Source organism: Macrosteles quadrilineatus, unplaced genomic scaffold (genome assembly GCF_028750875.1).
Source record: "Macrosteles quadrilineatus isolate MER2022 unplaced genomic scaffold, UCM_ALF_1.0 Scaffold_7__1_contigs__length_78375512, whole genome shotgun sequence".
Classification (NCBI taxonomy): domain Eukaryota; kingdom Metazoa; phylum Arthropoda; class Insecta; order Hemiptera; family Cicadellidae; genus Macrosteles; species Macrosteles quadrilineatus.
Genome location: NW_026542600.1, coordinates 70,287,677 through 70,311,034, shown reverse-complemented (window position 1 = coordinate 70,311,034; position 23,358 = coordinate 70,287,677). Strand labels below are relative to the sequence as shown.

General features: G+C 37.4%; 1 protein-coding gene across 4 annotated transcripts in view; it reads left to right on the top strand.

Annotated features, from left to right (window-relative positions):
• Positions 1–2,996: 2,996 nt before the first annotated feature.
• The window catches only part of LOC128997961 (IQ motif and SEC7 domain-containing protein 1), a 52,926-nt gene continuing 32,564 nt past the window's right edge, over positions 2,997–23,358 (top strand). For 3 of the 4 annotated variants that reach the window (XM_054423828.1, XM_054423829.1, XM_054423827.1), the window contains exons 1-4: positions 2,997–3,375; positions 9,306–9,380; positions 10,174–10,290; positions 13,489–13,912. In XM_054423828.1, the coding sequence (XP_054279803.1) occupies positions 3,149–3,375; positions 9,306–9,380; positions 10,174–10,290; positions 13,489–13,912 (843 nt within the window). In that variant the 5' untranslated portion in view covers positions 2,997–3,148. The remainder of the gene's footprint in view (positions 3,376–9,305; positions 9,381–10,173; positions 10,291–13,488; positions 13,913–23,358) is intronic. The other variant, XM_054423830.1, reaches the window with a different exon arrangement.

Here is a 23,358-nt window from a genome sequence, read left to right as displayed (position 1 = left end):
GGTACAAGTAGACGCAGACGTATGAGGTACAAGTAGACGGTGGCGTACCCGACTAGTTGTACCTGCAGATTTTAAAGAGGTACAACTAGACGTAGAGACAACTAGACGTAGGTACAACTAGACGTCCGCACCATCGTCAAGTTGTCAAGTTGTACCTACAGATTTAGACGAGGTACAACTAGACGCCTGACACCAAAATGCAGCAGGTACAACTAGACGCCGGTACAAGTAGGCATCGACCCTTCTTTTGTCACGCTGGTGTTACAGTGTTGAAGACTTTTTAAGAAAACGATGATCTTAAGTTTTTAGATTTTATCCAAAAGAAATATTTTTTTTATTAGAAAGAGAAATTTTGTTGACGCTATTATGCAGTTTGTCACGACTGTCAAAAATAAAGATGTTTGAGTTTGAGTTCCTCCAGAATAAACAGTGTCACGTTTAAGAGGCGTTCCTTTACTTTTGTACCAAATAATAATAATAATAATAATAAGGTATTTATTTAGCGAGCGTTTTTCAGATACAATAATTTTGCTTATAAAAACAACTCTTGTCCTTAATACTAATAAACTATCCATAAAATATAACTACAAACAATATATAAAGAATCTATTAAAACAATGTAAAACAATCCATCCCAACAATCAATTAAACAATCTTAAAAAAAATTAAAATCTTTAACAAACTGACTTAACATAACCAGAATCTGGAATACTAGGCTAGACCAAACATACAATAAAAACATACATTTACTTTAAATACTACTACTTTTGCAAAAAAAATTCCTTGAACGTTTTTTTGAAGTTTTCAAAGAGTGTGTTCAATAGATCGCCTTTCGTAATGCTATTTCCATATGCTGGAAGACAATATTAAAAAAACTGACAATATCAATTAAAGGCCCTTACTAGTTTTATTTTGGTGTTCTCAGGTAAAATTCCTTTCAATGTATGGACCTCACAGCCGGCCAAGGGCTCGCTGACACATGAGGTTTACATGGTCAGAGCGTCAGATCTTCATAAAGAATTATACCTAGAGTTTTTAGTTTCTCGCATATATTGATGGCTGTCCCATCCCATTTATTTTAATTTTACTGATCATGTCTTGCCTAACATTTCGTTTAAAATGTCTTGCGGTGTAATATAGAGAACAGAACATTTATCATTGTTCAGTTTCAATCCATGGTTCTTTGACCAGGAAGATATAGCATTCATTTCATTATTAATGACATGTAAATTTTTTTATCATACAGATATATCCGGCAATCATCAGCATATAAATGTGAATTGCACGTGTTTACAATTTTTGTGGTGTCATCAGTGTATATATTGGAGAAAATTCTACCTAAGCATGTTCCGTGGGGAATTCCTCTTTCTTTTATTGGCAGGGGAGATGATACATAGGGCGTATTAATTTGCGGTATTTTATTCAAATGACACTTTAAAAGAAAAAAAAAATATTGCTATTATTTACAACAATATTTTGTTGTGTTGGCTACAAATTCATCGTTATTTTCACTTAAATGTTTCTTATAATTTATTGTTGAGTTATATCATAGACTAACCAACACAAGTAGACTTCTCATCCCATTGTAAATTTTGAAGCTCGTTTTTCATGTCTAGTTCATGTACGCCACACTGGGCGCTAGTGTCGACGAAATTTTGTTTCTATTATTTTAGGGTTAATTTCTTTCATTTTTATTGAACGGCAAACACCATTTTACAAGTGGGTTTAACAAGATTACATTATACATTGTGCATTATACATACATACAACGACAGAGCCATTTGAAAATGAGCGTAAAACAGTTTCCAGCTTAAACACAAAATCAATAAGACAAACGATAGAAAAATCAACAATAAATAACAATAAAAATAAATAACAATATAAATAAATAACAATATAATACATAACAATATAAATAAATAACAATCCCGTTATATTACAAATTATTATAATTCAAGATATTAATATTCGAGAAGATAATCAATCAACAATAGAAATAACACAAATAATTGAAAGGAATATATCATTAAAAACTATAGAAAACAACAACAAGGAGTAACAACAATTGATAAAGATTTAAAAAAAATTAACAGGGATTAAAATATTAGATTGAAAAAGATACAGTGATAAATCTCAGACAAAAAGAAAAACTTGAATTTACAGAATAACATTGCTTGGCAGTTGGCACTTCCTCTCACTGATTGTGTGGCCCTTTAGAGGCACCACCAAAAACACACTCACTTATTCACTGCACATGTGGCACTTGAAGTGTGGCCCTCTAGAGGCACCACCAAAATCTTGATTTGTGCTTTACTGTTTGGTTAAATAACTAGGGGATAATTTATTGTTTATGATTAGATTGTATTATTTGGTTAAACGAGGTTTTAAATTACTGTATTAACGGGAAACAAATTGTAAACAAAACACGACCTCTACATAAACCGTACAGAACTAACAATAAAATTGTCTTCAGCTGTTCCATTAGGATGAGAAATCTACTAAGGGAGTATGTTTTATCTATGGTTATATCTGTTACAAAAACGTCAAAAAATGTTAAATAGTGCGGGGCTTATAATTTTATTAATTACGGAGAGATTTAAATGATTAGTTCAAACATTCTGCCTTAATCTGTATTTTAAGGCAGCTATTTAGGGCTGTAATCTAGGGCTATTTTAGGCTTAGGCAGATTTAAAAAATAGTTTATACTAGTGAAATTTCCTTTGTTGATTTTCAATCTTTCTAGGTAGTGTATTTTTCTTAGGACTATCATATTATGAGGGTTTACTTTATATTTTCAATCTTTGTTTACACCATTATGTCTTTAAAATTGTAGGTATTTTTGATATCTATAAACTTGTACATTTATATTCAATCATACTGTAATACTACTTGTACAACTATGCAATTCAATGCAACCCTGATAATTAGTAATTGCGTAAGAAGAAGTAATGTAAATTGGAAGAAGAAGAAGCAGTAGTAATTTGGGTCTAGAGAGGATCGATCTATTGAATTTGGAAGTGCAGCTACTGTGACAAAATGATTTATAAAACAGTTTTCGTTTTACGCTTATTATCTTTTCTTTTCCTAATAAGATAATCGTCAGAGTTTAGAATGGTTTGCAGATCTTAAGATTTTCTTGTGGTTAATCATGAGTGGTGACATTCATCACCCAACCTCCAACAACGTTAGTGATGGCCTCTGTGAAACTGCAACAGAAGAAACTCTTATGATAATAAATCAGCAGTGCCAACAAATTGAAGACCTTAAAAATAAACTTGATACCGTGATGACAGAACGAGATCTTTTGCTTTGTGAAGTTAGCAGATTGAAATTTGAACTGGAAATTGCAGACCTCAAAAGGATTCATGATGACAGGTAGGCCTACATATAAAGAAAGGGACCTGGGCTCTTAGGGCCTAAACCTAGGCGAATATTCAGGATTGTATTACACATTTTAATGTTCACACACTCCCAATTATCTAAATGTAAAGCATGGCATTCCTTGATTTAGTAACACAAGTTTTATTTGGATAATTTTAAGTGAAATGACAGCTGATAACTTATTAGGCAACCTTAATACCTAGGCCTACATAGTTTACCAAACATAACTTATATTTTTCAACTAAGTAACCTGTAAATCAGGGGTGCCCAGGGAGGGGGGGGATACTGTGGAACACTTGCGCCACAGAAATTTTTGGGGGAGGGACTTTTTAGGGGATTTTGGGGGGGATATTTTTTTGCTAGGCCTAGCTGTCATATTGAATGTATAATTTTTTAGGCTATAAGCAGCCCGAAAAAGTGTTTCTAAGTAGCTCACTATCAACACCAACAACATTTTGCTGTTCTTAATTAAGATTGCTTCTAAGAATGGTAAAAACGCCTACCTTCTCCAGCAATCCTTAGGCATAATACTGTATATCAGTGTCAAATTTTACTTGCTACATGTTTTGGTGGTTCTTTAACTCCACCATCGTCAGGATTTACAAAAGATCCACTTCTGGAGGTGTCGTCAGAATACGTTAGGCCTACAAACATTTAACACAAAACACGAAATGATTACAGATAGGCCTAACAATTCACGTTTGTATATTGCCGTTGGCATGACTGGAAGTAACCTGAACTGAATCAGGTTCAGGTTTTTATGACGGACCGACGTGGTCTCTGGATTGTCGTCTGCGTTTTCAACAGCTGATATTGGATTAACTTAGGCCTATTGTTGACTGAGAAGAGTGTTGAAAATATAGTGGGATTCATAATTATTGAGTGTTTTCACTCAACAATTTTGTGTTGTCCCTAGTTTTATGTATTTATATGTTTCAAACTCCTCAAAGTATTTAAATTTCCTTTCGCGAATTTCAAGACCATCATTTATATCCAGCATATTAATTGGATATATTAATGTCAATAATTTTGAATGGAGAAGTCAATTATGAATCCCATTATATTTTCAACACTCTCCTCCGTCACCACAATTACCTAGTCCAATATCAGCTTTTGATAACACAGACGACAATCCAGAGACCATATGTTTCAAACTCCTCAAAGTATTTAATCGTCGGTCCGTCATAATAACCTGATTCAGTTCAGTTTACTTCCAGTCATGCCGACTTGAATGTACACACGTGAATTGATAGGCCTATCTGTAATGGTTTGTGTTATGTGTAGGCCTACAAAGGGATTGTCTGACAACATGCATTTTTACCATTATTACTCATAAAAGGAAATCCTGGGGCTATCAAAATGAATTATAAGATTACTTCGTCACAAAAACTTTTTGTAGGTACTGTTGGCAATTAAGGTATTGTGGGTATTTTGCTTGGCGATTTTTGTAGTAGGCAGCCTGGGAGTGGCAAGCAACAAGTCTGACTTATTTTGTGACTCAGCCTATAATTTTGAAACAGGATACTTTTTGCCAAAGTATTATTAATTCACTTAAAGCTGTTTGAGTTCGTAAGCCCTGTAAAAATTTACACCACCTAATATATTGTACAGTTACAGTACCTACTGTGTTGGAGTAGAGTAATTCACCGAGTATATTGTTGTATTTTTGAAGACGTTGTCTATTGCAATACTGAGTAAATGTTGGTATTGTTAAATGACGTTTCCTATTAAACATTTAATTTTGATTATCAGCAAGTTTGTTTTTCGTACCTCAAGTTCACTAAATACTTTAAATGCTCGTTTTATGAGGTACCCTAAAGGAAAAATTCAGTCAGATAAATTGGGGGGGGGGGGGTAGGTTTAAATAGACGGCAGCATAAATTGGGGGGGGGGGACGGGGAACTACTCATTTGGCTTGGGGGGGGGGATTGCGCCTCTGTGTTTGGGGGGATGGGCACCTCTGCTGTAAATATAGGGCGTTGTCATTAATATTTATAAAACTTTTAGTTTTTTTGGCTAATGCCCGCTTAACTTAATCTTTTCCAAGACCTCGGCCTTAACGTGCAGTATTTAAAAGTTAACTTGCATACGGAATAAAAAGTCTGACTAAACTGGCCCAAAACAATTACAGTAGGCCTACCATCACACCATTGCTTTTTCCCCACAGTCTTTAAGACCAAGGAACGTTGATGCTTGATTTCTTCTTGACAAAGTGTCAGAAGCAATAAATAGTTAGCCTAACTTAGACTTGGCCAGGTTCAGGTATATTTTTTTATTAACCCTAGCAGTGGCCAACGATTAATACGCTCATTTGCCAAGACGCCTAGAATGGCCACCAGCGTAATACGATAGTATGGGCCGAAATTTTTGTAATGGTAAAAGACCCGCTTATAATCAACTCTGATGTGAACAATATATACCATTCGAAAGATCACATTCTGCACTTTAATTTTTTAATAGCCTATAAACAAACCCTGTAGTAGGTATATAACAATGTCACGACGATTAGAAATCAAATGAATTTTTGGGGCGGCACGAATTTTGCAGCCGACACTTGGGAACTGACAAAAAAAGACTTGTTTGGCATTACCCTGCTCGGGTAGTTTTCGTCTTGGGATGTTGCGGGTGGTACCACTGGATAGCCATTGATTTTATCTTCATTGTGGTAGGTATTGATATTTAGAACAAAATATTGATTGGACAACAGGTACAATTTTATGAAAACAGCTGTTTTCGAAATTTATAACAAATGGCATACCATCGTTTAACTTGATATGCTTGTTATATAACTTTTTTACAACGCAAACTAACACTACGGTTTTAAATTTTTGCTAATTATATAACTTTTTTACAACACAAACTAACACTACGGTTTTAAATTTTTCCGGTTCTCCATTTGTTATTATATTACGCCCAAAAAACTTACCCTACACAAAGAAAAATTATTTTCCTAACATGTTATATATTTCTATGTAGGGAATTAGATTGCCTACTAATTGTACCTATATAATGAATTTCCCATAAAAAATCTGTAGTAAAAATTTTACACAAACTGCTTTTGAAATTTCAAAAAGAAAATTAAAATTTTTTTATTCTTTTCATTTTACAAAAAAAACAAAAAACTTTCTAAATCATTATTATATTACTATTTCTAGAATCTCCTGTTCTTACAAATAAAAGGAATATGAGGTTGGCTAAGTTTACTTCTACGGTTTAATTTTTACGAATTTTCAAAAAAAAGGTCTCCTAAATCGCCAAAAGGGGCTGGCCATCCCACACATCTAACATTTGCCACTGCTAGGGTTAACTTACGGTAACTTAGGCTTAAGTTATTCATAGAATTTGTAAGATAGGTCTATTCTATAGTTGATTATTAAAAAGATAAAGTATTAGAGATGTCTCCTTGTGCAGGGTGGCCGAAAAGTCCCTTTACACTGAATATAAGTTTTATAGGTATTAAGTAAAACCATTCGAATTTTCTTTAATCACAAATTTATTGACAATTACTTAATAGTGAACAAGAAAATTAGTCCAAAACGTCGGTGCGCATACCTCCGTGGTCTCGGCACAGCTTGATTCGACGCCATGTTCTTTTGCTTATTCGTCGCAGCATCTCAGGTGTGACTCGTCCAAACGACGCCCTTACTCCTTCTCTTAGCTCGTCATTTGTGGCATACCGCTGTTTCCTCACCTCTTCCTTGATAAAACCCCACAGTGCGTTGTCAGCTGTCGTCAGTTCGGGGCTCCTTGGAGGCCAGGGCATTGGGGAAGGACAGTTTGCAGACCCTCGTCCAATCCATCGGTCTGGCAGGAGTTCATTCAGTCGGCGGCGAACACTCAGCGCAAAGTGTGGCGGAGCACCATCCTGCTGCAAAATAACTGTGTCCCATATTCCCTGTGCTCTTAGTTGAGGAACCAACAATTCATTTATCATTCGAAGATAGCTGTCTTGGTTAACAGTGCCCTCGAAAAAATAGGGGCCAAGCAGGTGGTCGGAAGTTATCCCAGCCCAAAGCATCACTTGAGGCGGGTTATTTTCAACTTCCTCATTAAAGTGAGGATTTTCTTTCGACCAGAAATAAACATTCCGGTTGCGAGAACTGCGGTAAATCACACATTCGTCACTAAACATGACGTTTTTCCTGTCTCTGTGCCTCAGAAAGCGCTCGAAGCATAACCTGGCACGCTTGCACACGAAGGTCCATATCGTTGTCTGTTAACTCGTTGACTGACAGGGGCCGAAAGCACTTCATATCTAAATCCTTTCGCATGTGGTCTTGCATTGTTGTTCGTGGATTTCCCAGCTCTGAAGACCGTTTTCTGGTGGATTTCATTGGCGAACGTGCAACGGAAGCTTCCACAGCAGCGCAGGTTTCGACTCGAGTAGGCTAATCGGTCGTCCACTTCTTGGCGCGTCAAGAACGGATCCCGTTGCAAACACCTTCTTTTCCCACGCTATTAATGTTTGCCGGGACGGTGAAGGTTTCCCAAACCGCACTGCAAAGTCATTCATGATTTCCTCCATTGTTTTTCTGTTGTGAGGACGCTCATGCACCCACACAGAAACAACCAAACGCTCCTCGACACTAAACACACTGGTGTCCGCCATGTTGTCTGACTCAGATTTGGACTGAGACTGAGGGGGCGTCGGCGACCTTGGGCTGAGCCCGCGTGGCAAGGCGGGGGAGGGGTTTCACTTTCTCCCACCACTGCTCCCTTACCCCACACGTGTCAGTATTGGCCGTCGTTCCGTTTATAACAGTGTAAAACGTAATAACAAATTGTGTAAAGGGACTTTTCGGCCACACTGTAAAATTGTAATTTTGATATCCCATGTCATACTTAGGTAGCCTAGTTTTTTACCTTCTGAATCTATAGGAACACATTATTTTTTCATGGAAATGAACACATTTGAATTAAGACTAGGATCACATTGGACGCACGATGGCGCCAGTAATTTGGTAGCTCACACAAATATTCCAAGGATTCTTAATAGGGGCACAGAAAGAGTTTCACTGGCCTAATTAAGTTATGGGTGAACACAATACAGGCACAATGACAAACGGCTGTTGTAAGCAGTGTCATACGTACAGTTGCTAATATTTGACTTACCAATGTCAAATAATAATAATAAACATTTTCAACCCCCTGTTAAATACAACCAAAGAATTACAGATCCGAATACTTTTTGGTCTCTTTGGTGTGATGTACAGAGTAGGCCCATCCCAAGGACAATGTTATCATATCGTTAAGACATAAATTTTAAAATATCCGTCGCTACAACCCATACAAGTTTAACTGCCGTATACATTTTCTATTAACAATGCTTATACACTTTAAAAAATTGACCACTAAAAATTACATCATTTGAAGTTGAACTTGACATTTTTCCCTCCAGTCTCTAAAGCTCCTGCGGCAGCTGAGTGACCCGTCAGCTCTCTCGTTAGTCTTTTAATAGTATTTACAATAAAAATTCAAAGTGTAAACGTTAAATATTCGTTGGCATTGTTTATAACGCATAAAATCTTAACTGAATTTTGTTTAGTCAGTTACGGGCATTTTGTAATTAGCATTACCAAAAATTATTGGCTACCATCTAATGTTCAGCAAGAATAAAAAACTTCAAAACTGGATATTTTTAAACATCCTATTCCAACGATATTGGCAATTTTTATGTGAATTTACACCGAGACCCCTCCCCTTCTTGCCACATCATTGGGTCTGTAGTGACCTGGCATTAATCAAAGAACATCATGATCAGTGACTGATTTGTTCAAGACCAATCACAACTTGGTATTAGGACTGAAGAAAATAAAATCCAAGTTATTGAATTGTTCCAAAACAGTACTCTTTTTCAGCACAAACTATTTCAGTCAATTGCCTGTTTATTGCATACATTTCAAAAGTACTTTTGTGTGTTACAGAATTGGAATGGCCAAGGAACGTAATGCACAGACTTTTGTATCTTGCAGCATCAATGGAACAATTGCCAAAGAAGGGTAAGTAGCCTTTATTTGAAAATTATAATCTGAATTTATTGGTTTCTCATAGCCTACATCACTGTGTGAAGTGGGAATATTATTCAGTCATTCAATCAATGAATCTAAATGAAAATTCAAACATCAGCGAAATTTTTATACTATTCTTACTTAATAAAATTATCTTTATCCGTTGTATATGAGGTATACAGCTTACATAAATAGTGTCAAAGGATTAACAACATATTGGGATACAATACTCATTTCACTGTTTGATGGAACCTGTCTCCTGACCGGAGGTCTACCTGGTGACTGGCCAAAGGGTTGAAGTCCCGTCCTAGTTACAGGTAGATGATAATTCAAGTAAGTAATTAGTTTTGGACAAATAATTATCAGGTAAGAATCTGTTAGCTGTCTCCTAACCGTTTTAAGTGCAAGTTGGGTTTGGTCGAGTGAGGATAGTTATTTTTTATATTTATTTTAAAATAAAAATATAATATTGCAGTATTATAAATTGTGAAGTAACTATTCAATGTAGCTTAATCTAATTAATAACTTGCCTTCAGATCAGAAAATGTCCAAATAATATATTGAATCCTGTGGCGAGAAGTAATAGAAACAGTTACTTGGTAAAATGAGCGTGACCTCTCCCAACTGTTAGGTAAAACGTAACAGGTGGTGTTACTCGGCATTTCTGCACCCAATCAGTAGTTGTTTATTTCACAATCAGATATAAAAATGAAATCATCTTTGGTAACAGAGGTAGTGAGGTAACAAAAGTTTTCATGATATATTTATACAACTTGTCACTCAGGGAAGAGTCCAGGCAAGATGGGGTGTTCCCTTGCCATGGCTGGTCCCAGGGACTTTCCAAGAAAGGATCGATTCGTAGCAGTAGTGATATCATCAAGCGCTCTCGTATTCAAAATGTGTAAGTACATACATATCCTCTCCCGATCCGGTTATATCTGGGTGTTCACTAGGCCTCTACATCTTCTTTTGTCCCTCCACAATCCATCTTCCTCCACATATTGCCACTGCAATCCTCTTGTTTCCTCTTGCTTTCACATCTTGTTTCACATCGTCCATCCACCTTCTTCTAGGTCTCCTCTTGGTCTTCTTCCATTATTGTGAAGCTCCTTAATTCTTCTTAGGGATTATATCATTTTCCATTCTTCTTAAGTGGCCGACCATATCAATCTTGATTTCTCTATTAGTTCTTTCAAACTTTGTTCAACTATTTGTCCTCTCAAATAAGATTTATACATAGTAACTTTTGCAGTCTTTGGTATATCTTTATCCTAGACTAGATGTCTAACACTTTGATAAAACCCTGCACCTTTCCCAGTCTAGTCAAATCACCTCTTGTGCCATTATCCCATATAGTTTGATAACACCATGCCTTGATATATAAACTAACTTAAGCGGTTCCCCCTATACTTTTAAAGGTTGTTCCAATTTTCTATCTCTTCCAATCACCATTACTTTGCTCTTTTCCTTACTTATTTGTATAGTAACCAACTGGTATACTCTGCAATTGTCCTGACACAGCATTTGTGAATCCTATACAATTCCTTAAACCACTCATTGTACCTTTCTTTCGGTCCTATACCTTTTTTATGCTATTTTTTATAGAGAAATTCTTTATGCACCGTCTAAAGATTTCTTTTACTCTGGCGTGTGGGACTCTCACCCTCTAAAAACCTATCGGTCCAGGCAATGGAAACCCTCTCGGAAATGCTATTTGCAATACTTCAAGAGGGTGCATTTGTACGCCAGAGATGGCACTCCAACCACGATGATCCACCGGGTTCAGCTGCTCTGGTGTATCACAGCTGTTTAGTTCTCTTCACTTTGGCACTCCCCTGGAGAAAGTAGAAACAAGGTTCCTCGATACGAGACTCAACAACATCAGATGGACAAGTGTGTTTGGCGAAACTGGTCCGACAACCGTTTCAAGGTTCCTTCTGACTTCCCTCCAAACACAGTAGAAAAAGAATTGCTGTACATCATCGTTGTCGGGGTCTGCGACACACCTTTTCCTGCACTGGGAAAATATGTATATGAGGTCGCAAACGTTTGCCAGAGATAGATCAGCCTACAATGGCTGGGTAAAATTCCATAGTTTTTGATAAGGGCTGTCTCATACTTACCATACCTTTGTAAACAAGTCACCAAACAATTGTGCAATAATCGCCACCAGACCTTCGCCGATTCTCCACTCTCCTATTGGGTCGTTGCTGACTTCGTAACTCAGGCTATGACGGATTTTGGGTCGTTACAAGGCTTCATTGTAACTATCCAATAATTAAGCCCAAAGTGCTTAAAACAAAGTGAGTGACAGGATAGCTTGCCAATAATAACCTCAACGCACCTTATCAACAGGTGGGGTCTACTTGGCCACTAAAATCCAATAGACAGCTGTAATATACCCCAATCAAACAGCTGTACCACTTGGTCACCGATGCGATGATCCTTCAGCACAGAACGCCAACTCACCTCGAACCTTCCCTGTCCACCACTCGAATGTGCTACTGTCGATGTATTTATTATCCTACCGCAACTATTGTTCTTTCATTCCACCAATCTGTAGTCTTGTCTTTCCTCCTCTCTCTTGTTCTCTCTCACACTTCTTCAGCTGACCCTACTAATACTATCTTATTGTCCCATTCCGCTTCAACGTCAGCTATAGCTTCTGTATTACGAGCATTTAAACATTTTTTCCCCCTTTCTGTTGTAGCTTCCAACTTTTTATCCTAGTCATTTCCCCTTTTAGTTATCACCTTAACATCGATCAATTTTTCTCCCCATATCTTATCCACAACTATGTAGTCAATGACACTTTTCTGATTTCCATCCCAATTAAATATCGTGACTACATGACCCACCCTTTTCCGGAATCTCCTATTTCCAATTGCCATACAATTTCTTCCACACAAGTCCAACCTATCCCCAAAAGCCTTCCCTATTTCGTGGTCCATATCCGAAAACACCCAACACATCTTTATATCCTCTCCTATACCCACTCTTACATTCAGATCTCCCATCCAGATGTTTACACACTCTAAATGTTCTACCAAATTCACTTCAAAATGTGTAAACTGTAAACTAGTTTCATACAAACAAGGAATCAAATTGCCACATAACTTTTACATTTGTCTCAAATGAGTGTGTAAGAATTTCAATTAATTCACTGACTTAACTATGAAACGCTTGTAAAACTGATTGGCACAATGCAAAAAAAAAAAAAAAAATTTGTTAAGTGTACAAGATGTGTTGTTACAATAACAGAACATTTTGGTTTGTTGATAAAATAATAATTTTGTTGGGTATAATAATGTTGCTGCCTTTAAAATAGTGCTCATTGGATGTTGTGCCTGTGTTCCTTCAATTGGTAAGTCGGTGACTCAGTTGGTAAGCCCAAGGCAGTAGGCTACAGTTCAATTTTGTTCTGTATCAGTTCATCCTATACAGTAGCGCATTTCACTTGCCACCTGTGTGGGATTTTTTGTTCACCCATGTGAAAGGAAAAATTCTAGGTTATATAAGACAGTAACAGTTTCTAATACAAGAATATTTTTAATCCTCACAACACACTTATTGAATTCGATGTTTGGGATGTGTTCAGCTCTTTCATGTATGAATGAGAAAATCTTTTAAATACTTTACAAAACAAACATTATTTTAAAATACTTGTATTCCTTAACTCCTTACAAATTTGTTATGGGAGGTCTTTTCATGACTCCTAGAACAAGATAATGGTTTGCCTCCTGAAAAAGTGGGATGTGAGATATGAGGTTACAAAATTTTCACAACAAAATCAAACCGAGTCGAGCTCAGTAGTTTGCATAACTCGTTCACAAAGCTTAAACTCATAGATTTACTGATTTGTACCTGTTATCCATCCAAGCTTTTGATCTCCAAACTCAACTGTAATATATTTTAATGATTTTTATAACATTATTAATTTTACCACAAGAATATCATACTTACAAATTTTTCTAATCATCCTGTAAAATGATCTGTGGGGGCTTATCTGAGAACCAGGTATAAATGGGATAAATGATAAACAAGAGAATTACTTACCCGTTAGCTATTAGGGTGTTGTATGATTTTTCTTTATTTGCAGGTACGAGCTATCACAGGATCTGTTAGATAAGCAGATTGAAATGCTGGAGAGAAAGTACGGCGGGGTAAAAGCCAGACATGCAGCTCTGACAATCCAGCGCGCCTTCCGCCGCTTCACCTTGCTCAAAAAGTTTGCTGCAATCACGGCGATGGCCAAGGCGGAAAAGAGACTCAGTCGACGGCTGGTGGGTTTTGCCGAAGAGTCTAATGAAAATCATTCACATCGCTTACAATTGGACGGTTACCTTCCCCCTGGCCCCCCGTCAATGCCGCTGAGGTCAATGTCCATGAGGGAAAGACGCAATGTACCCAATGTGCCCTCGCCTACCACACTAATGCCTCGATCACACTCTGGTCACTACTGCTGTGATGTCCCTCACCCCTTATATTATGCCCCACAGAACATCTATATGGAAATGACAAAGGTGATACTCACAAAAACATCCATTTCACCACTGTAGTATTTTAATTCACCTTTTATTTCATGATTAAACCTGCATGTTTACTAACAGTAAGCAAACATATTTTTATTTCTCAAAGCTTGTCAGAATTTATAGCTGGGCCATTATGAAACACAAAATCCTATAAAACTCTGTTGCTGAATGTAACTTAACTAAGTATAAAAATCACTTATTATAAAAATAAAAGCTACTTTCATTAGTTATGAAAATTTATATTTAATAACAAATTATTAATTTGTGTTTTGTTTTTTTTTTTTACTTGACTTGGACAATTTCTAACTGTCTTGTACACTTTTTTATATAAATCACCTTTTTCGTGTTTGGTGTGAATCAGCATCGTCTTAAATATTCAAAAACAAAGGAGTATTCACTTTTCATTTTTTTTCAATTTATTGTTTATTGTCTTGTGTAGTAAACTAATTGTTTGGCAAACTAAGCTAGAAATTAGCTCAAGGATGGGATCCTTAAAAAGAATAGCAACTTTCCAGAAAATACTTTACTACTCCCTATGCATGTTTAGCACACAACCTTGATGCATGTTGTAGTTTTTGTTTTCTCCTTTTGTACAAAATCTGTTCTCAAATTAAGTGTTTTAATACTCATAGTACCCCAAGTGTATTATGGATTGTACATAGTGTTGTCTACCAATTTAATATTATATATCAGTGCCTTACCAAGCTGAAAATATTTGCATTGACATTCTATTTGATATTTTTTCATTTGCAAAGTATTGTCAAAACATATATTTACAAGTATTTGACTTCCTGAAATGGTACCGTAACCCCTAACCTCAAAATCTATGTGACCTGCATGCTATTTTAGATTCTCAGTTCCAACAACCTCGGTTAATCGGAAGTGTACTGTTCTTAGATTATTTGTCAACATCGTTTCTTTGGTGTCTCGGTCCATCATACTACCAACTCACCAGATGTTTTTTTTACAGATTTGAAGTTTCTGTGTAACTAGAATGTTCTTGACTTTGATCGTTGAAACTGATTAGGTCTATGTCAGCTTATTGATTTGTAACCAGCAAGCTGTAATGCTATTGAATGTATTTATGATTTTTTTTCCATTACAGCCTCAAAAGTTGTGTTGTGACTTTGAACATTTTTGCATGTTAATATCAAGAAAAGTAATAATTGATGATTTTATAGCTAGGTACACATAATACAAAAATGCAAAACTCATTTTTTACTTTGTTAATCTATAAAATATTAACAACATAAATGATTCCTAAAACTGTCCACTATTTTACAGTCAAAATAAATATCCGTCACATATTGATATTATCAGTCTGTTGCAATATTAGGCAAATTATTTCAATTATCCACGAAATTTTAACTTTTGACTTTGTAATTTCTTTTTTGAAATATTCCTGAACAAAGTTTATTCTTGTAGCCTAGTTTGTGTAAGTGAATTAATTTTATTAACATTTTGCTTAAAATATTGCTTATTCTTAGTTGACTGTAATCTTTGAATATGTAAATATTTTGTGTAAAACATTCACTGTCTTTTGATTCTTGATCAGAACTTTTGTTGTTGAAGCATTCTCGTGTCTATAAATTGTTAAAAATCGCTTTATCAGTGTTAGTTTGTTTTTTAATTTGTTACTCTGAACTGACAACTTGTAGAATTAATAGTTTATGTGTATATTTGTCATTGTATCGGTCATGAATTAGATCGGTATTGTCAACAATCGCTTTATCAGTGTTAGCTTGTTTTTTTAATTTGTTACTTTGAACTGACAACTAGTAAAATTAATAGTTTATGTGTATATTTGTCATTGTATAGCTAGTCATGTCTTCTAATTTCATTCATCACCATAAAAAATTGGATGTTTTGGTGAATCAATCAAAATCTTTGCTGACACTAATTATTGACGGTTTAATTTTTGGGGTTTGTGCGTCTAGTGAAATATATAGGTTTGCTAATGCCTTCGATCCTTCCAAATATAAAAATGCAACATAAAGCCAAGAATAAGATTAAGTCAAACTTTATTGATAGGCTGTGATCGTGGGTTACCCAGTTTACATAATGAGTTGGCCATAGTCGTAGACAAACTAACGAGGATTTAGGTGTTGGTATGGTGGATGCTTTCTTAAAGCAGCATTCACACAAAGTCAGTTGGCGGGCAGGTTACCTGCCTCAGGTAAATTGAAATACACTAGAGGCAACAGTAGTTATGTAAAGGTCTGTTCGAGCGCAGGATGAGGATGAGAGCCCTGAAATAGGGTACACCCTAGAACAGGGTACACCCTAGAACAGGGTACACCCTAGAACAGGGTACACCCTAGAACAGGGTACAGCCCTGAAATAGGGTACAGCCCTAGAATAGGGTACAGCCCTAGAACGGGGTACAGTCCTAGAACGGGGTACAGTCCTAGAATGGGGTACGGTCCTCAAAGTCCGGACACTCAGAGAGCAGTCTTCTGCAGTTCTTTTTCATAGAATCCGCCTATAATTTCCTCGCCATTTTGATCGGCGATCCTATAAGTAACCGGTCTAGTGTTTAGAATTCGTGCTATTGTAAATATCTCCGAAGTCCAGTTTTGTTTATATTTATTGAATGTTGATCTTGAATAACCGTTACTCACTATGACGCAACATAGAATAATCTAGATTGGAGTCGGACATGTGACCATAGAACAATCTAGATTAGAGCAAGAAACCTATATAGAGTATGCTGTATGCTTGAACTGCTAGTTGTGTTATAAAAGTGTTAGTGAAGCGTGTTAAGTGAGTGTGTATAGTCTAGAGTTATAACTACTCTGACTCACAATATATTTTTATTTTGTGGGGTCAAAGTTGAATCAATAGTGGAGATAATTAAAACATGTTCTTAATTAGTCTTTTGCTATCTCGTTGAATAATTTATTTGGTTGTGAGAATATTGTTCTCTATATAGAGGTGATGGCCAACACTACGGTGTGTTTATATTGTAAGAAATCTATTTCTAAGCCTAATATATCAAGACATGAGAAAATATGTCCGCAGAATCCTAATCGGAATCCTAAAGTGCCATGTGATTATTGTAGAATATTGTTCAGTGAAAACTATCTTTCTAGTCATGTTGAAAATTGTAAACAAAATCCAACCATACACCAGCCTATAACAAATCGGTTGGCTTCTTCTAATGAAGATGAACCCCAACCCAGCACTAGTGGGATTAGTAGCTTAAAACGTAAACCTCCGCCTGATTCGACTCCTAAAGGGCAGCCCCCAAAAAAGGTTATACGTTCGGTAAATGGGTTTAGACCTTCCGGTACTCAATTTATACCGCCTTCAATATTCAACAAAATATATAATACTGCGGCCTCTATTTATTCCGGCATGAAGAAGGTTGTAACAAATACCAACTATCCTCCGACTACTGATGCTGAAATTACTCTTAGCAAACGCGCATTTAAGAGGAGATTGAATGTTTATCAAATAGAAAACAATCATAATATAAAAGATCCCAAAACATATTTAAATAGACTTAAAAGTTTAGTTGTTGAGAAAATTCAACACCACTTAAAAACATCTGAAGTTAAAGTTAGATTTGTATTGCTGATTGATTATGTGAGGGATCCAGAAATTGCAGAGTTTAATTACAAAACAAAATATGAACCTATTTTATTAGCAAGTGATTTATCAGAATATTTTGAGACTGCTATGGGGGATCTCTTAGCGGAAATGGAGGATTTTTCAAAAAAAGGTTCTGGTTGGTCACTTAGCAAAATTATTAGATTAGAGCTGTACATAAATAAATACAAACCAATCAGGGGTTCGAGTTATATCGAATTACCTGACGGAATAAGAAAAAAAGAGGCTGTAATAAATGTGAGAAACAACGACCAGAAGTGTTTCTTGTGGTCTGTTTTATCAGCCCTTTATCCTGCTGCAAAGGATCCTCAAAGAGTTACAAAATATAAACAACATGAACACGAATTCGATGAAGCTTTGAAAGATATTGATTTTCCAGTAGCATTGACTGATGTGGTAAAATTTGAAAAACGATCGGGGGTTTCTGTAAATGTGTATGGTTGTGAAAAACAAGAAAATATCAATGATGTGGAATACTTTGAAGATTATCCCGGATGCAACAAGAAAAATGATAAAGAAACTGAGGAAAAGAAATCAAAATACATTACATATCCATTATACATAACTAAAGATGAGAAAGACAGACATGTAAATTTGTTGTACTTAAAAAACGCAGGAGGTAATACTCACTATTGTTGTATAAAAAATTTAAGTCGATTAGTGAGGTCTCAAATCAGCAAAAGAACAAAAACAAAATGGATATGTAATCGCTGCCTCATGCATTTTGGAGAGGAGCGTCTACTACAAACACACAAGGAAAATTGCAACAATCATAATCCTATACGTGTAAAAATGCCAAAAATGATTACTACGGAGAGTGGGGATTTTCCTCCACGGGTTTATTTCCGCAATCATTATAAAAAGATGAGAGTCCCCTTTGTATGCTATGCTGATTTTGAAAGTATTTTAGCACCCATAGCGTCATGCGATCCCGAGTTGTCGGATGATAAGTCGTATACCAAAAAATATCAATCTCACGAAGCCATCAGTTTCTCATTGTATGTTGTATATAGTGAGGGTGATTATAAGGACCCAATTGATTATTTTGGTCCAGATGCTGCAAAGATGTTTGTTGAAAGCATTGAGAATGTATCTAAAGAAGTAGCCACATTATACAGTAGAGACGCTGCCAAACCCATGCGTTTAACAGATGATGATCGTCTAGCTATAGCTGGTGCTAGTAGCTGTCATATTTGTTGTAGGCGCTTTAACAAAAAAGATGAGAGAGCTCTCGACCACGACCATCTCTCCGGGAGGTTTCGAGGTGTGGCACATAAGGTTTGCAATCTGAATTTCCGCAAACCCAACTTCATACCAATCTTTGTTCACAACTTGAGTAATTACGACACCCACCTGTTTATAAAGATGTTCGGCATAAACAATGAGAACATTCGTGTTGTGCCTAATAATGAAGAAAAATACATATCTTATGAGGTGGTTGTTCCCGGTGGTGTAAATTTACGATTTTTAGATTCGTTCAGATTCATGCCTTCTAGCCTCGATAGTTTGGTTAACAACCTAAACAGAGATCAGTTTCGACACACTTCAAAATATTTCAGTGGGGATAAACTAGAACTGGTGTGCAAAAAAGGAGTGTATCCATACGATTATATGGACTGTATTGAAAAGTTTGATGAGACCGCTTTACCCCCGAAAGAGTCATTTTACAACAGATTAAATAAATCCAACATAGAGGACAGCGACTACGAGCACGCCTGCAAAGTGTGGGAGAGTTTCCAGATTAAAAATCTAAAAGAATACACCGCGCTGTATAACAGAACAGACACGCTGCTCCTTGCGGACGTCATTGAGAACTTTCGTGAAGTTTGTATGAATACCTACAAACTCGATCCGGCTTGGTATTATACCTCTCCGGGCTTAGCGTGGGACGCCATGTTGAAAATCACAGGAGTAAGTCTGGATCAGTTAACAGACTATGAGATGGTGTTAATGATCACCAAAGGAATTCGAGGAGGGGTCTCGCAGTGTTGTCACCGATATGCTAAGGCCAACAACCCATATATGCACGATTACGACCCGGAGAAACCCAACTCCTATCTTTTATACCTGGACCAGAACAATATGTATGGTTTTGCTATGGTGTCGTCGCTATGTTATGGGAATATACGGTGGTTAGAGAACACAGATAATTTTGACGTACGTGAGGTATCAGACACATCCTCGACCGGTTATATACTAGAGGTTGATTTGGAGTATCCTAAAGAGCTGCATGACGCGCACAGAGATCTCCCACTAGCACCAGAGCTACGATCGCCTCCGGGTTCGAAAACTAAAAAGCTACTCACCACCTTGTATGACAAAGAAAAATACGTACTACACTATCGCAACTTGAAATTGTACCTCTTGTTGGGGATGAGGCTGAAAAAAATCCATAGAGTCATAATGTTTGACCAAGGACCGTGGTTGAAGTCGTATATAGATCTGAACACAGATATGAGAACCAAGGCGGCCAACGATTTTGAAAAGGATTTCTTTAAACTCATGAACAACTCGGTGTTTGGAAAAACTATGGAGAACATCCGGAACCGCGTGGACATCCGACTCGCCACACAAGACAGACAGGTAGAGAAGTGGGTCGCCCGGCCCAATTTCAAGAGCAGCACCATTTTCACAGAAAACCTGGCCGCTATCCATATGAGCAAAACCACCTGTTATTTCAACAAGCCCATTTATGTCGGAATGAGTGTTTTGGACATATCGAAGACGTTCCTCTACGACTTCCATTATAATGTTTTGAAGAGGAAATACGGCGACAGGGTTAGAGTTGAGTATACAGACACTGATTCTCTTAATGTGGTCATAGAGACCAATGATGTTTATGAAGATGTGAAAAGCATGATTGAGCATTTCGATACCAGCGACTACAAAGAAAATAACCCCTACGACATGCCCCGCGTAAACAAGAAGGTCTTGGGCAAGTGGAAAGACGAGCTCGCCGGTGTGGTGATGAGGGAGTTTGTGGGTCTGAGGTCGAAGATGTACGCATACGAGGACGAAAAGAAAAAAAGCGGAAAGAAGGCCAAAGGTGTGAAGAAATCCGTAGTAAAACACGAGCTGACGTTCGACGATTATAAGACTTGCCTGTTTGACAGTGTGGACATTTATAAAACAATGAACTCCATAAGAAGCGAGGGCCACAACCTCTACTCGATAGAGCTGCACAAAAAGTCCCTATCTGCCCACGATGATAAACGCTTCATTCTAGAAAACGGCATTGACACTCTTCCGTGGGGGCATTTCAAAGTGCCGATTGAACTAGTCGCAGAGCTGGAAATTCAAGCGGCTGGAAATATAGATTAAAAATATATTTTTTTTTCAGTTACACCATTCAGTAGTCTCCTTCGGCGGATGCATATCTTTTATGATTGTTCAAAAATGCATCACTGACATTTTGGTGTTTTCCAATCATCTCCCAATCCACTTTATATCTGTGGTTGTGGACAAATTTCTCTGTTAGTTTTTGATATTTGCTCAACACCAGCCAGCAGTCGTTGTCGAAATTAATCATCATTTCATCGAGTTCGCTTTCTGAAAATGTGCGAAATCGGAGTAGAGTCGCCCACACCAATCGGTGTTGATACATTCTGATAAAATCAAAAGGCGCGTTTAAGGCATAGTACCTCGAAAGCAGACTCCAGTCGACATAGCGATCGAACCTTTTGACGAAATTGTCTGTGAGAACTCCTTTTGGTTCCCTGTGTTCTTTCCAAATCAGTGACGTAAAATTATCCATTCCTATATTAGTAATTCGCGTTTCATATATTAATAATTTATTCACACCGAAAGCGGTTTGTATTTTAAACGTTTGCTGCACACTTTTTTGTGTTGTAAAAAAAAATATGAATCAGAATATTTTTATATAATTCTTATTAACGTCATAAGTGAACCCTGCTTCTGAAATAATTACAACGTAAGCGGTCGTCCCCTGATCGGCTACCGGACTACTTATGGCGTTCGTGAAGTCCAAATTTATTTGAACGTCGTTCCTGTTCGTGTCGCTGCTAAACGGATGATGATGAGTGTCCACGACGATCAGTGGGTAATTATTTACAAAGTCCACATCGTTTAGGTACACATCTTCGTCTTTAAACAACACCTGTCGTATGGCGGAGTAGCTTTCGTATAAAACGCCGTATTGTTTGTCCGTGATGTTCAGGTTCTGCGGCTCCTGTGGATAGCGCAGACCATTTATTTTCACACTGTAGTTTTTTATATTGACACTGTCGAATTTGCTGGGGTCCTTTGTTTGATCGTTCTTGCGATTCGTCTGCAGACCCACGATTACGAATACGGGGTTGGAAACATTCCTGAATATGTTTGATACATCAAAACTAAACGACGAGCCGAATACGCCAAATTTTTCGACACACTGCCAAGTATAATATCTGTATTGCAAGTCGTTTTTGTCGCTCAACCTCCTCAGCCCCTCAATGAGCGGCACCTTCTTCACGGGGTCGTATTCGACGAGCGGCACCCTCAACACAAAGTGTGTGATTTTAATCTTGCCCTCATCAGCCGTTTTTGTAGCAGGTGCGACGCCTTCTGTCCAGCGGAAAATGGCGTCATTGTCCTCGGCGCGAGTAAAGACGATTTCGAATCCGCCCTTATACATGGGGTACAACTGACTGTCGAAAAACGCTAATCCCAAGTGGGAAAGTGTGCCTATGGCCTCAAACTTGCCTCCCCCTTTGTCGAATTTCGATTTGAACCCACTGCTGTTGTAGGTGTTTTCGCCAGATTTGCTGTACGTCGTCAACGCCTTGATCGTGCTAGTGATGCCCACCTCGTCCACAGAGTCGATCAGCTGATTGTGTTTTCTCAGTTCGATTCTTTTAAACAGAAATGCTGCGAAATTGTCTATGAGCCTGATCGGATCCGCTTGGGCATAAGCCCCACCCGCCTTTTTGACCACCTCGCCCTGTATGTGGAACTGTATGCGTCTGTCGTAGAACGAATCCCCGTGGTCTAATTTGAACACTATATATTTATTGGGCGAATTAAAGTTCAGATCCGACACGGGCAGCACGGTGTTGTATTCACACCTCTCGATCTTGTCGGATGCCTCATTATAATATTTCTCCATATCTATATATAGATTTCGAGTTTTCAATCCCCAATAAAAAATATAAAACCTCGCAATGTCGTTTTTAAGAAATCAACACAGAATACAAAAGTTGTAACAAATTCATCTTCTGTTGAACATGTGTATATATTTTTTTCTGTCCGACACTAACCCGTTGTGTCTACAACCTTTAGACAAAACAGAGTTTATCCCATTTTCCTCCGAGAGCGCTGTTAGACACTCGTTTAAAGTCGAGATACCCTTTGGTCCCGCGATAGCTTTTTCCATCTTATCGCCCAAGAGCTTAACAATGGCGAGTTTCTCATTGTTGAAACTATTGCTGCCGGCCTCTTCCTCGGCCTGTATGAACTTTATTCTATCACTCAGTTCGTTGTAATCGTCTATATATCTGTATTCCACAGGGTTGTTTGTGTCTATTAGTAGACCCTTACCCTGTGCTTTAGAGTCGTTTTTAATATCCTTCCATATATCACTTATCAAGTTTGTCCATTTCCAACCGCCACTCGACTTGGGCCTGCGTGATAAAGGATCGTTGTTTCGATACAGGGCGTGCGTCTTAATTAAGATGTCTTTGTATTTTTCAAAATCCTGTGAAGTGAACACGCCCGCGCTTATAAGCCTCATCTTCGATGAGTGACCAACAGCCGATTCGGAATATATACCGGGGAGTTCCGCCCTCGTCAAGAGTTTCCACAATCCCGGAGTTCCGACATATCTGTCC